Source organism: Myotis yumanensis, unplaced genomic scaffold (assembly GCF_028538775.1).
Source record: "Myotis yumanensis isolate MYYU_CA2020_CCGP unplaced genomic scaffold, mMyoYum1.0.hap1 SCAF_10, whole genome shotgun sequence".
NCBI lineage: Eukaryota > Metazoa > Chordata > Mammalia > Chiroptera > Vespertilionidae > Myotis > Myotis yumanensis.
The window spans coordinates 40306396-40321724 of NW_027223761.1; the positions used below are offsets into that span (position 1 = coordinate 40306396).

At 43.4% G+C, this 15329-nt stretch overlaps 1 protein-coding gene and 2 pseudogenes across 1 annotated transcript in view; 1 reads left to right on the plus strand and 2 right to left on the minus strand.

Annotated features, from left to right (window-relative positions):
• LOC139018404 (uncharacterized) overlaps nt 1–15329 on the minus strand; it is a 44996-nt gene that overhangs the window by 13209 nt on the left and 16458 nt on the right. The window contains exon 8 of the mRNA XM_070427017.1: nt 7845–7952. Coding sequence (XP_070283118.1) covers nt 7845–7952 — 108 coding nt within the window. The remainder of the gene's footprint in view (nt 1–7844; nt 7953–15329) is intronic.
• LOC139017263 (serine/threonine-protein phosphatase 2A 56 kDa regulatory subunit alpha isoform pseudogene) lies at nt 1644–4504 on the minus strand (annotated as a pseudogene).
• LOC139017265 (very long chain fatty acid elongase 2 pseudogene) lies at nt 12852–14369 on the plus strand (annotated as a pseudogene).

Sequence of the window (15329 nt, forward strand, 5' to 3'; positions counted from 1 at the left end):
CTCAAACTCATTCCCTAGACACATCTACAGAAACAGCACTGCAGGCCAACACTGTCTACTGAGCCAAACTATCTAAGGCTCTGTCTGTCTTCGTGGGAGGGTATCAATGGCATAATGCTTCTTCAATGAGAGAATACAACAAACAAACAAACAGATACTTTTGTTAGTTTTCTAAGCCTGTCATACAAAATGCACTACAAACTAGTTGGCTTAAATTTATTCTCACAGTTCTGGAAGTTGGAAATATAACATCATTTTGATGTCAAAATTATAACTGGCTATAAAATTGTTAGTGAGAAAATGTCATTTCTATCCTGGTCTTTGCTGTTTCTGTAGATGTGTCTAGAGACACATTTTCTCACTAACAATTTTATAGCCAGTTATAATTTTGACATCACTTTGACCAATTTATTTCTTATACGGATATTTTTTAAAATCTTTTTTGGAGTTAATTCTCACCCTAGGATATTTTCCCACTGATTTTTAGAGAGAGTGGAAGGGAGGGGGAGGGACAGAGAAAGAGAGAGACACACCAATTGGTTTCCTCCTGCACATGCCCCGACCAATGGCAGGGATGGAGTCTGCAACCAAGGTATGTGCCCTTGACCGGAATCTAACCAGGGATGCTTCAGTCTGCAGGCCAATGCTCTATCCACTGAGCCAAACTGGCTAGGGCTTATGTAAATATTTTTGACAAATAACAGTACTCTGACCTTAAATTAAGAAGTACAAACAGGTAGTCACAAAATAGTCATAAGATTATAAAAGTACAACATAGGGGGAAATAAGAGTATTGTAATAACTATGTATGCTGCAAGTGGGAACTTGAAATATTGGGGGAGAGGGGAACTTTGTAAAGCATATGGTCTAACTACTATGCTGTAGACCTGAAACTAGCACAACATAATATTGAATGTCAATTGTAATTGAAAATTAAAATAAAAAAGGAAAGAAAAATAAATTTAAAAAATAGTACTCTTTTCTTCAGATGTGTAGATAAAATAAATGACTTACAGAGGTCAACGTTATTCTTTTAAAATAGGTAGGGTTGTTGAGACACATACCACTATATAGCAAGGAATGCCAATAAATGCCAGCCAACTATCAGAAAGTAGCAGAGAGGCATGGAACAGATCCTTCCCTCACAGCCCTGAGAGGAACCAACCCTGCCAACATCATTGATGTTATATTTCCAACTTCCAGAACTGTGAGAATAAATTTAAGCCAACTAGTTTGTAGTGCATTTTGTATGACAGGCTTAGAAAACTAACAAAAGTATCTGTTTGTTTGTTTGTTGTATTCTATCATTGAAGAAGCATTATGCCATTGATAGCCTCCCACTAAGACAGACAGAGCCCTAGATAGTTTGGCTCAGTAGATAGAGTGTTGGCCTGCAGACTGATGTGTCTCTCTTACATCAATGTTTCTCTCTTTCTGTCCCTTCCCCTCCCTTCCACTCTAAAACTCAATGGAAAAATATCTTCAGGTAAGAAATAACAATATATATATTAAGTGATATATATATATATATATATCACTTAATATATATATATATTATATTAATATATATATTAATATAATATATATATTAATATATATATATATATATATATCACTAATAAAAAGACAGACAGACACATAGACAGAGACAAAATGTATTCTCCCTCTTGGAGATGGTGCAATATAGGAGTTTTTACAGAGTGCATTTTGTATGACAGGCTTTACAGAGTAAGGTAAGGGTCAACTAGGTCTTGAGTTTTCTTCTCTCATTATATCCTAATTGTCCCTACAGTGGCTTTCTGTACATGTACAATTCAGATAAGAAAAATGAACATGTCTCCACAATGTTGAAAAAAATCTTATAGAGGGTCAGCCAACATTCTTTTTATTTTTTTAGGCAAAATACAAAGATAGACTTTATTAAATGCTGCTCAATCCCCCAATGAAGACCTTTCATTACAAAACAGTTTTCCACACAACTGCAAGTTAAGAGATTGGAATGGTACTCTGATAACAAAATTTATGAGAAATACTTGACCAAGTAAAAGCATACAAGACCCGTATAGTCAACCTTCTTAGAACGCTACAGAAGCCAACTGCAGTTCCTTTAAGTAAAGCCAGGCAGTGACAAGGAGCACTTGGTGTCACCACGCTGTGGGACAGGAAGCCCCCATCAGGAGGGACTGGAGGAGGGCAGGTGGTGAGGGCTGGAAGGGCCCTGCTTTCAGCCGTGGGGAAGGGGAGGAAGAAGAATGAACTGAGAGGCAGGCTGCGTGCTCACCTGCGCTGCCCCCACTAATCTGTGCTCATCACTGGGGAGTTGCAGATAAGGGGGACCATGAGGAGCAATCTGAAGAATTTGGTTTACTTTCCTAGCTTTTATTTATAAGTTGTGCTTTAAAAAGCCTGGAGATTTAAGTTTTTTGCTCCAATTCCAGAGTACAGTAATATTTCTAACGAAGGGAGGCTTTTGGCAGGTAATTCCCCCCAATCATATTTCTGAGAGGGACAAAGGGAAAGGTAAGGATTATACCTTAGTTTTATTTAGGAAATACTTTTTTCCCAGGATGTAACTAAGGTCTGCAGCAATGTGAAAAGCACATTATAAAAGAGAAAAATATACAGAGCAGACTACTGTATCTGTGTGCAACACAATCAAAATAGAACTCAAGTCATAATTCTTACCGCTCCCATAATTATCTCACTCATATTATAGATGATGAAGTTCATTTCTGTGGAACTTCATATGTGACACAATAAATCGATGATTAGACAAATGTTACAATGTACTGTGGCCATGATATAGCACGGAGCTATGTTTAGTCCATATATGTTTTCATTTACAGTTGCCAGAAAAAAAATTGACCTTCTAATTATACCGTTGAGGTTTCATGATTTTTACATTTTTTAAAAAAAGTGTACAAAACGGTGCCTATCCCACAGAGGTGGCATGTTTCTCTTTACTCATCACTTGTATTGCTGAGAATACTGTGCATGTTGTAAGCACTGTTCTGGTTTTCTAGAGCTTTCTTTAGTTTTAGCTCCTCTAATTTTTTTCCCATAATTCTTCACGTCCCAATTCCTTCTTTTTCTCTCTTTGTCTTTCGGCTTTGTATGAACTAGTAAGAGCATCGAAAAGCTTGCCATTCATTTCCATTAGGGTTTTCAGCACATTGGAGACCAGGGCTACGATGGTCGGATCCCAGCGTTCCTTGGAGATTTTGTACAAACATAATTGGCAGAATTTTATCAATATTCTCCTCAATCAAACTAAGAATATATTCATTATTGCAGAAGCACAACGCCCTTTCTGCAATCTGAAAATGAGAACTGGATACACACTTAGATATGTGCTTAAAAAGAGGCTCTTCAATTTTTTTGAACTGTGTTGGTTCAATGACATCTAAGATTTCTTCAGTTTCTCCTAAAAACATCACCTCTTTCTGGCTGCATGTTTTTGGCCAAAATTTCAGCAATCCTCTGGTCACTGGTTCTGTTAGTGTTGTATCTTTCTCCAGGAACTATACAACACAGTAGGCTAACTGAGCATGAAACAAAGCTAATCCTTTTGCAGTATGCATAGGAATAAGAACCTTCATTCGAAATTGTTTATGTTCTGCTTTCAGTGGCAATGCAAAGCCATTGATAATACTTCCTAATATTTCCAGGAGTTCAGCAACACCATTGAAATGTTCTGTTTCATATATAAACCTGAGGAAAATGTTGTTAATTTGTTTTCTGATGAATGCTCTTAATCCAAGAAATTTCCCATAAATTCGATGCAGAACAGTCTTCAGGAAGTCACGTTCTCTGGGAACTTCACTATCAAAAAGTTCCAGGAGCTGTTGTACAAATTTCTGATCAACGTATCGCTTTGCAATGCTGGGCTGGAAATCAGGGCTTTCCAAAAATCTTAAGAAGAAATTCATACACCAATTGTATGTGAGGCCAAGAAGCCCCAAGTGTGGGTTCATCCTCTGGATCAAAATCTGGATTATCACTTGGAGGAAGAGTACGGAAGCTATTTGCACTGATCATTCTGACTATATCAGAATACGCTGATTCAACAATTACACCACGATTAGTTGAAAACATACTCAACCAGTTCATTCAGTGCTGCTCTCTTAATTTCTTTGCTCTTCAAGTCTGAAACAGAGGCCATGAAATCAAACAGTACACAACCCTGTTGCAACTTCTGGCAGCAGAGTTCTTGTTGTTCGTTTGAAGTGGCATCTTTGAGTTGGGCCCGGGGCTGCCGCTCCAGGGGGCTGCCCTGGCGGCGGAACTGCCACGAGGCCTGGGAGGGCTCCTGCCTCAGCGCCTCGCGCACCGATTTCCGGGTGAAGCCCGTCCACTTTCTCCGAGGCCGAGATGGCGGCACTGGCGGCACTGGCAGCCCTGGCCGGCGGCGGCGACGCCGACATTTCCGAGGCCCAGGCGCTTGCCAGCTGCGGCGGCTGCTTGCACGACATGGACAGGAGGAGGAGGAGGGGGGAGGAGGAAGAGGAGGAGGGAGGAGGAGGGGGAGGACGGGGGAGGAGGAGGAGGGAGGAGGGGGGAGGAGGAGAGGGGAGGAGGAGGGGGAAGAGGGGGGAGGAGGAGGGGAGGAGGAGGGGGAAGAGGGGGGAGGAGGAGGGGAGGAGGAGGGGGAAGAGGGGGGAGGAGGAGGGGAGGAGGAGGGGGAAGAGGGGGGAGGAGGAGGGGGGAGGAAGGGGGGAGGAGGAGGGGGGAGGAGGAGGGGAGGAGGAGGGGGGGGGCGGGGGGGAGGCGCAGAGCGGTCGCGCCCTTCCGCCCCGCGCCCCTGGCCACACCGTCTCCTCTCCCGGGCGCAGCCGAGCTTCTCCTCGCCGCCCGCCAACGCCTCACCAGCGCATCTCGGGCCGGAGGTCCCTGGTCCCAGCCGCGCGGCGGGCAAGGGCGGGGGCGCAGGGGGGCCGAGAAGTTGTTGACTGCGGGCGCGGAGGGCGGGTGGACGGGAGCCTGAAGTTTAGACAACGGAGGCGACGGAGCAGGGCGCGGACGCGGAGCGCGCCTCTCGTCCCTCCGTCCAGGTCGCCCGCCAGCCCCTCAGCGGCCGCTGCCAGAGCAACCCGCCTTCCTTGGAGTCTCCTCCCGAGGCGCTGCCATCGCGGGTCCCTGCCGAGCCTCGGCCGCGGTGCCCGCTCTTCCCTGTCCGTGCGGTGCCGGCATCTCCCGTGGCGGTAACCCGCCGCCCGGGCTCTGGGCGAGCACACCAGCGCTCCTCGGGGCGCGGAGCAGCCTGCGCTCCCTCCCCCACGCGCCCCTCCGCCGCCCGCGCAGAACCCCCAGCGGGCGTCCCCTACAGCTGGAGAAGGCGGTGGGGACGCGCCGGCGGGGGAGTGTCCAGCCAACATTCTTAAAACCGCTCCTGTACCCTGGATCAGTAACTACCAATGAGAAGGTGAACCTGTTCTTGGCATCCAGACACCTGGTGAGTTGAGAAACATGGCAAGTCCTCCCATGCCGCTATATTCAGAGTTCTTTCTTCTATCCCACCTCCTTCCATCCAGGGTTTAGTCTGCACCACATTAAACAACCTCACCACAAGACCTCTAGCTCTCGGGTCAATTTGTTTCAAATAAATCATTTAGAAATAGAAGTCTTCTTCATAAAACTACCCCTCCTTCATCCCTTTCTCTCCTGGAAGTTCATCAGAAAAGCCTGCAGCACTCTCTTCTCATTAGGTCGCATCCAAATGAGTCTTTTACCTAGATTCCAGGAATGGTTTCCCCGCTAGTTCTCCTGATCCTGTCACTGGTCTCAGTGTCTGCTTGCATCCTTGTCCACCATCAGCAAGAGTGATTTTTTAAAGTCCACATTAACCCTGCCACTCCTTTGCTCAGATGCATGCCATCAGTGAATCCATCTTTATCGTGGCCTAGTTAGGCCTACATTACACATCCCCTTCTATTGCCTTACCCACTCAACTCACCTTCCCATCAAACCACACTGATTGCATTCGTATTCTTTAATCACTCAGGACAAAAAATCCCCTCATTTCCTTGAAGACTTTACTCAAAATCACCTTCTCACACTGAGACCTAAACTGAAATGTATTTAAAACAGTAAAGTCCTTTTACCAGGGCTCTATAGATACCTTGTCCTACGATGACCTTTTGGTCTATTATTGTTGTTGTTTCTTGGTTTTACATTTATACCATAGGAATATCCATCTTATTTTATACCATCTTACGCTTTTATTCTTTGTTTACTTTCTCTTCCCATCTCAAAATATAATTTTTGTAGATAACTAATATTTATTGTACATTCAGCAGAATGTAGTATTATGCCACAGGTGAATCCATTTGTTATTGAGATTTAAATGTAAAATCTTTAAAATATATAAAAACTTACTTTTTCCTGTTTTGAGGAACCTATAATAGCCCTTGAGAATGCAGTTAGTTCACACCTTGTCCTGGTATGAGTCACAGATCCATAATCTCTGAGAAGGGGCAAGAAGTTAAGTACACTTCAAAATCTATGTAACAGAGATATCAAGGTACAAACTGTTCAAAGGTGAGATTAAGATGGAGTTCTTTCTGAAAAATTACCAACTCCTTTTCTTATCTCAAGGCAAGAGAAAAGTCAGTAAAGGGTTGTTAAGGTAATAAACAATGGAAGGGTTATGCCCAGGATGATGCAGAATGCACTCTAAAGCCAGAGAAGGCACCAGAGTCATAGGGTGCACAGAGACATCAGTGAGCCATGGCCAAGGAGACAATAAGTTGCCTGTTCCTGGACCTGTGAGAGACAAGTGGCCACCTGGGGGCTACAGAGATGGGCAGCAATCTGGTTATCCAGCCTCTCTCATCAGGCTGGCCAAAGTGCTGGGCATTTATCAGGAAGGTTGTGCACAGCTTCCCAGAAGTCACTAAGATATAAGTGAAAGAATCAGCACTAAGGGAAAGGGCAGCAGGTGTCATATGCAGTCTCAAAAGTGGCAAGAAAAAGCCCCCGAGACAGCCCAAGAAGCAGATGGATGAGGAAGATAAGGCATGCCAGCAGAAAGCAAAGGCCAAGGGAAAGGGCCCCCAGGACACATGTGAAATAAAGAAATCTGGCCAGAAATGGGCTGTTCCTTTGTGGCTGGGGCAATGGTAATCCTAAATTCCATTCCTGTTTTAATATCTGGATTCCCTATGATAACATCAGTTGCCACCTACAGCTAGAATGAAGAAATATTGTCTGGGAGCTTATTATACATTAAAGAATAAAGTTTTGTAAAAATAAATAAATAAATAAATAAAGCTAATTTAACAAAAGAGTAAGAGGACCAGCTTCAAGAGGGTCTGGTCCCTGCAGAGCCCCTAAGAGCCTGCCCCTCCCACATGCCTTCTGATAAGGGCTCTCACTCCTGCTGGCCTCACCAGGAGCTTGGGCTTTCTGAAGAGGGAGAACAGGGCTCCATCTCACAGGCTTCCTGGAGAACAGGAGGAAGGGATTTGCTGTCTGGGAAAGGAGTATTCTGGCTCACCTTGGAAAGGTAGAAAGTCAAAACTACAGGATAGGGAGAAGCTGAGGTAACAGCCTGGAGAAATAATGATCCCTCCAAGAAATAAATAAGACTCTGGTGTTTTAAACAGCCCTTCTCTAAAGACCACTCTTCCCCCTGACTCAGTGTTTCTCTTTTCTGCCACCTCAGCAGAGACAGTCAGCAGAGCAGCTTCAGAATCACAATTTAAGACACCAAACACAGTCAGTCTGCTCCCCCAAAGCCTCCTATCCTTTGTCCCCAGAAAATGCCCCACTTACTGTTAGGAAATATACAGGAGTCTTAATTCAATGGAAGAGATCAGCTGTGAGTCTGGTCAGTATTCACTCACCAAGCCAGCGACCGGCTCTCCACAGAGGAGTTCCCCGACAGGAGTGGAGTGAGAAATGAAAGTTAAGTTCATAGGAGTGGAAAATAAACAAAGGAAGCAAAACAGAAACTTAAGAACAATAACAATGTGCCCTGACTGGTTTGGCTAAGTGGATAGAGCGTTGGCCTGCGGACTGAAGGGTCTGGGGTTAGATTGCAGTCAAGGGCATGTACCTTGGTTGCAGGCACATCCCCAGTAGGGGGTGTGCAGGAGGCAGCTGGTCGATGTTTCTCTCTCATCGATGTTTCTAACTATCCCTCTCCCTTCCTCTCTGTAAAAAATCAATACAATATATTAAAAAAAAAGAACAATAACAATGTGAAGTCACCAGTTAGGACACTTAGGGAAGTCAATGCTTCCATATGTTCTTATAGTTCTAGCAAGAATATTTGAATAAGAAGAATGTGAAATCCAATGATACACTCCACAGCTATCCTGAATACTCAGAATTTCAATTCAATTCTATACCTACTAGTTAAGCTTTTCCTGTAGTTATGTCCTGAGCTACTTACTAGGCATAAAATCATGATCCAGGAAGTCTGGGTACCTGCCCTGTGTAATGCAGAGTGTGATGGGGAAGATAATCAGTGATAGAACTCTGATAATTTGAGCTGAATGGTAGCATTTGTCCTTGGAATTTTAGGAAAGATTCTTCTTTCTAAATAGTTGAAAAGAGCTGGTATGTAGAAAAAATTTTCTTAACCTATTGAGAAAAATTATCACACCACTGAACCTTAGCTGATCCTTCAGTTAACTGCCAGTTTTTGTTTCCGACCTAGAAACAAAAGCCTTCCAGACATAATGTGGTACAGCTGTGGCAGTGACAGGTTACCAGCCACTAGGAGGCAGTAAGAGCATGGAAGTTAACACATGGAGGTCTTCAAGTGGAGTCTTTATCTAGATAACATTCACACCTCCACAAGTGACCACTTTCCCCACTTCTTTGGGAAATATTTGGAACTTTTTGCACAATCAATCAAAAGCAGAAATGAAAAATATACTCAAATTAAAAATAAATTTTGAAAGGTTCAATGTATGCATGACATAGTCCTATAATAAAAATAGAATGGCAGCCGAAACCGGTTTGGCTCAGTGGATAGAGCATCGGCCTGTGGACTGAAGGGTCCCAGGTTCGATTCCGGTCAAGGGCATGTACCTGGGTTGCGGGCACATCCCCAGTAGGAGATATGCAGGAGGCAGCTAATCGATGTTTCTCTCTCATCGATGTTTCTAACTCTCTATCTCTCTCCCTTCCTCTCTATAAAAAATCAATTAAAAAAATATTAAAAAAAATAGAATGGCAATTAAATAAAAAATAAGTATAATGAAAGCAGATATTTGGTATTGTTTATAACCTATAGTTGAGTAAGGTAACCTTGTCTTAAAACTCTTCTTGATTCACATATGTCTATGAGGCAGGAGCTGGAATTTATGTAGGTGCATTTGGGAGCCATATGGACAGTTTCCATTCCATGGAAGTGGACTTTAAGTGGTCGGAGAAGAATGAATGTATTACTAACAACACATAAACTCATGATCCTTTGCAAGTGCAATGATAAGCATGTAAATTTTGCACAGTGTGTATTCTGAGAGCTTGAATGTTTTCCCTTATTATCACATCTATACTAATAATAGACAAATATGTAAATTGATCATCCCTCTGTGATGCTCACAGCCAATCAGGAGTGAGTATGCAAGTTAACCCAACAAAGATGGTGGGCCTGTGGGCAGCTCACACGTGCACAGGCGCCTAGGGGCCGGGGGTTTGGGTGGCTTGGCAGAGTGGGAGAGTGGACAAAGAGCGGGTGACTTGGGAGGCTTGGAGGGCTTAGCTTCCTCGGTCACCCCAGCTTACTCATTGCCACCTTGGAGACTGTCAGCAGGGAGGAGGAAGTCCCATTCCCGCAGAATCAGCCAGAACCAGCTGTTGGTCAGACAGCTCTCTGTGGCAGAAGTGGAGACCAAGAGCACAGTGAGCCCCAGGAATTCTGGTAATCGTAGTTCTGGTGGCAGACGTGTTTCAGGATCTCTTAGACCAGCAGTTCTCAACCTGTGGGTTGCGACCCCTTTGGTAGTCGAACGACCCTTTCACAGGGATCGCCTAAGACCATCCTGCATATCAGATATTTACATTACGATTCATAACAGTAGCAACATTACAATTATGAAGTAGCAACGAAAATAATTTTATGGTTGGGTCACCACATGAGGAACTGTATTTAAAGAGCCAGAAGATTGAGAAACACTGTCTAGACCAGTGATGGCGAACCTTTTGAGCTCGGCGTGTCAGCATTTTGAAAAACCCTAACTTAACTCTGGTGCCATGTCACATATAGAAATTTTTTGATATTTGCAACCATAGTAAAACAAAGACTTATATTTTTGGTATTTATTTTATATACTTAAATGCCATTTAACAAAGAAAAATCAACCAAAAAATGAGTTTGTGTGTCACCTCTGACATGTGTAAGGTTTGCCATCACTGATCTAGACACTAGAGCAGCCGTGGGCAAACTACGGCCCGCGGGCCGGATCCGGCCTGTTTGAAATAAATAAAACTAAAAAAAAAAAGACCGTACCCTTTTATGTAATGATGTTTACTTTGAATTTATATTAGTTCACACAAACACTCCATCCATGCTTTTGTTCCGACCCTCCGGTCCAGTTTAAGAACCCATTGTGGCCCTCGAGTCAAAAAGTTTGCCCACCCCTGCACTAGAGCAAAGTGAGCATGGAGCAAGTCACTGTTGCGGGTGGGGGATGGAGGGAAAGCAAAGATGAGAGACATAAGTAAACTCAGAGTGGTGAGAAAAAATTGAAAGGAAGATATCCTGCTCTGACCGGTTTGGCTCAATTGATAGAGTGTCGGCCTGTGGACTGAAAGGTCCCAGGTTCAATACTGGTCAGGAGCATATACCTTGGTTGCGGGAACATCCCTAGTAGGGGGTGTGCAGGAGGCAGCTGATTGATGTTTCTCTCTCATCGATGTTTCTAACTCTCTATCCCTCTCCCTTCCTCTCTGTAAAAAAATCAATAAAAAAAATTTTTTTTAAAGAAGATGTCCTGCAACTTCTAGGAAATCTCCACCAATAGAGCAAAGAAAGAAAAAAGACCTCTATTATTCTGTGAGCATCAAACCAAATTGGGGTGGGGTCTCAGACAATTCGCTCATATGATTGCAAAGACAGACAGAAATTCTGGGATTGGAGAAGGATCCCCTGAGGGCTCCCAGATTGGAGAAGGTGCAGGTCGGGCTAAGGGACCCACCCCTATGCATGAATTTCATTGCCAGGGCTCCTAGTAATACTGTAATTGAGTATTCCTCTTCATCCAGACCTGCACCCCAAAACAATTAGATTTATGAAGGTAGGAAGGGACCTTCTTTCTGTGTCAGATTGTTACAAAATATTGGTATATGGGGAATGATATTTAAATAGAAAGACATACAGTTATATTGCTATGGACACAATTTTAATTACATTGAACATGCTGACAATAATGTTTCTATTCTATTGTTGGTGTTGCTGTCAGCATAACTGCTGTGGTCATAAATCAAGCCTGGCTAGTGTGGCTCAGTGGTTGAGCATCCACCAAGGAACCAGGAGGTCAGCAGTTTGATTCCAGTCCAGGCCACATGCCTGGATTGTGGGCTTAATCCCCAGTAGGTGGTGTGCAGGGGAAAACATCATTGTTTCTCTCTCATCAATGTTTCTGTCTCTATCTCCCTCTCTTAATTTCTCTTTAAAAATCAATAAAATCACATATGAAAAATCAATCAATCAATTGAAATGATATTGTTAGCATTTATGTAAACTCCTTTGACCAATTTTAACCAACAATTCTCACGTTCTGTTGTTCCTAAGATGTATTCAGATACCTACCTCAATGTCTGTTTGTTATCTACATCACCACACTCTAACCACATTACTTCCTGTGCCCTGTGCTATTTTCAGTCCAGAAACAGTTAAAAATCATAGATCCAAAGTCAGAGAACTTCTCCAACAGGAGATGTAGGGACTAACAGGAACACAGAGCCCTGAGAAGAATGTATCATTCCTTGGGCCTCAGAACCTGATTTGCTGGGATGTGGACCACAGCACCGTGCTTAGCTCTGGAGATGGAGTTTAAGTGATGGGAGAAGGATTTCTTCATTCTAGATTTCTATTGGCCTGACAAGTTCTGTTTTCCTCACTGATGTCTTTCCACATTAAATTTAATGTCTCAGAGGAAGTTCCCAGGACACGAATTCCACGCCCCCTGCCCTCCCAGCCTCTCTTGGGCTTCTGATTCCTCAAACATTTTCCTGATTAATATTTTTATAATCTCTTCACAGACAAGCTCAAAGACATTAGGCCCCACTAGTAGCTGTTATATTCAAGTTATCTGTTGGTCCCAGGCTTTACAGCTCTAAGCAGCCCTCCCTCGACCTACTCAAAAATGCATACCATATGTTGTAGTTTGAGTTTTGAAAGAAACGGATTTCTTGGGAGCTAAAAGGTGAAATCTGATAAATAGCCAGCATCCATAACCCTTATTAACAAAAGTATTTTGTTCTTCTCATTCCGAGCTCTGAACCTCATAAAACATCTCACACAGAGTCTGGAGGGAACACAATAGTTCTCTGGGGCTTAATATGTGAGCTCAGATCACAGATTCAAAGGGAAGCAAGAGTACTATGATGAATATGGGATTTGTGGGAAGCACACATCCTACCCTGTCCATGTGCACTCCATATAAAAACACTGCATGTGTGGAGCCCTCCACTCCCTTCAACTGTCAACAAGTTTTGTAGATCAAATGTAGACCTCACCAAAAATTACTCTACTGTATATCTCTGCATTTACCACCAGACCCCAAATCATCCTGTTCTCTTTTATCCACTGTGAGAATGGAAAGTGGGACTAACACTTGAAAAAAAATCTGCTGTTTGTTATGGCATAAGATACATTGAACCTAAAAACCAGTAAATCTATGTATATTACTTAATCATGAGCAAGAAATTGTCTGTTATTTCAGAAGACTGGACTGGAATCCCTCCAAGGCCTGCATGAACATTCACTGCAGATTCAACTCCCCTCCCTTTGACTGCGGGGAGGGAAGAACAGGCTTGTTTTCAGTCCTGGGGACTGCCCTAGTCTGTGAGCCCACTAGAGAGTGAGGCAAATAAGGAGAAAACAATAAAAAAAAAAAAGTATAGAGGATGCTGGCTACCCTGGACAGTGCATCGCCTGCCAGGGTCGCTGGGCTGCCGCCATGGATCATGGAGCTTCTAAAGGCCTTTGATGATGAAATCAATGCTTTTTTGGTCAATATGTTTGGATCTTGAGATTCTCAAGTCAGAGGATGGTTCATGTTGGACTCTTACCTCCCTACCTTTTCTCTTACTGTCATGTATCTGCTTTCAATATGGCTGGGTAACAAATGTGTGAAGAACAGGCCTGCTCTCTCCCTGAGGAACATCCTCACCTTGTACAACCTTGGCATGACACTTCTCTCCATGTACATGCTGGCAGAGCTTATTCTCTCCAGTTGGGAAGGAGGCTACAACCTGCAGTGCCAGGATCTCACCAGTGCAGGGGGAGCCGATGTCCGGGTAGCCAAGGTGTTGTGGTGGTACTACTTCTCCAAATTAATAAAGTTCCTGGACACGATTTTCTTTGTTTTGCGGAAAAAAACAGTCAGATTACTTTTCTTCATGTATATCATAATGCCTCTATGTTTAACATCTGGTGGTGTGTTTTGAACTGGATACCTTGTGGGCAAAGTTTCTTTGGACCCATTCTGAACAGTTTTATCCACATTCTTATGTATTCCTACTACGGACTTTCTGTGTTTACGTCGATGCACAAGTATCTGTGGTAGAAGAAATACCTCACCCAGGCTCAACTGGTGCAGTTCGTGCTCACCATCAACCACAGCATGAGTGCTGTCGTGAAGCCCTGTGGCTTCCCCTTCGGGTGTCTGATCTTCCAATCTTCTTACATGCTCACATTAGTCATCCTGTTCTTAAATTTTTATTTCCAGACATACTGAAAAAAGCCAATGAAGAAAGAGACAGAAGAGTTACCAGCAGGGAAAGAAGTGAAGAATGGATTCTCCAAAGCCTACTTCACTGCAGCTAACAGAGTGATGAACAAGAAGGCACAGTAATATCAGCAGCAGACACAGCATATATAATGGCCTAACAGACCCGCTTGCTCTCAGGCAAAGACTGAATTGAACGTTATATATGCTTTAGCATACACTAACTTCTTTTGCATTTATAAATCATTTGTACCCAAAATGTATTAATTTCTTGTGATGAGGTTAATCTGTTAATTGAGTGCTTCTGTCAGCATTGAGGTGAGCTCTGCAGCCCTCCTACTGGTGCCCCTTTTCTCCTCCCCCAGACCTGCCCCTCACAGGAGCTTTTCCGCTGCCTCACACACAGCCAGAGAGCAGGGCACTGTTTGTCACAGCAGGTCTTCAAATAAAATGTTAACAGTTTGTTCTCATGAAAATGTTTTTAAAAATGTTAGTTCTCTCCCAGATACAGGGTATGTTCTAATCTACATGAAGCAATAATTGTCAGTATATAAAGGAATTAGTCCCTCTGTTCCTTTAGGGTCAACCCCAGAAGATATTAAAAGAGGATTATAAATGGAAAATCTAGCAAATCGTTTAAGCTGTGTCTGTCAGATTCCCACAGCCACTCCTAACTTTCAACATAGTGATGTGGTAATGAAACTTGAGAAAAAAATCCTCTGCCAAATCTTCATAGCTCAGGGGCTTTGAATAGTTGTTCCTCAGTTTTAACTTGGTTTCCTTGACTATTCCTGTCTACCTCTCATGTTAAGTTGCCTCGGTTAGGATATAGACAGACACAGTGCTCAGTGTTCAAAAGCAGGAGCTAAACCTGGCTGCCTGTTGCTTTCTGAGCAAGGACTCACGTCCAGTCTGCCCTTTTCTTAGAAGGATACGCCACTGGGACATTTATACATCAGAACTCAGAGCTTTGGGGGGAAGAGACATTGAACCCGTTTGTGAATATTATTCCTTAATACCTGCTATCAGTCTCATGCAGGTTAAATTTTTGAAAATGGTAACTAAAAATCGGAGGATGATAGAAAGATTTCAACACTGAGCCATGGGCTGGTAAAGAGCCAGGCCAAAAAGTGCCAATTTGGCAAACTCAGCCTTCCTCTCCCGGCTCTGCAATGCAGTCTGGACCAAGAACCCTGCACAAAAGCACGGAAGTCGTTACTGGACAGTTCCGTCCTGCTCCAAGTGCAGGGCAGTTACTCACTGTCACATTGAACAAGAACGGAAATGGGATATTTTCTGAGTGACAGTGTTGTTATCCCCTGCACCTTCTTTTTGAAATGTTTTAGGTCATAACGTTGACATCAAATGCTAAAGTGCCAGGAAGACATTGTCACCATTGCCCCAGCTCACTTCGATCTGTCT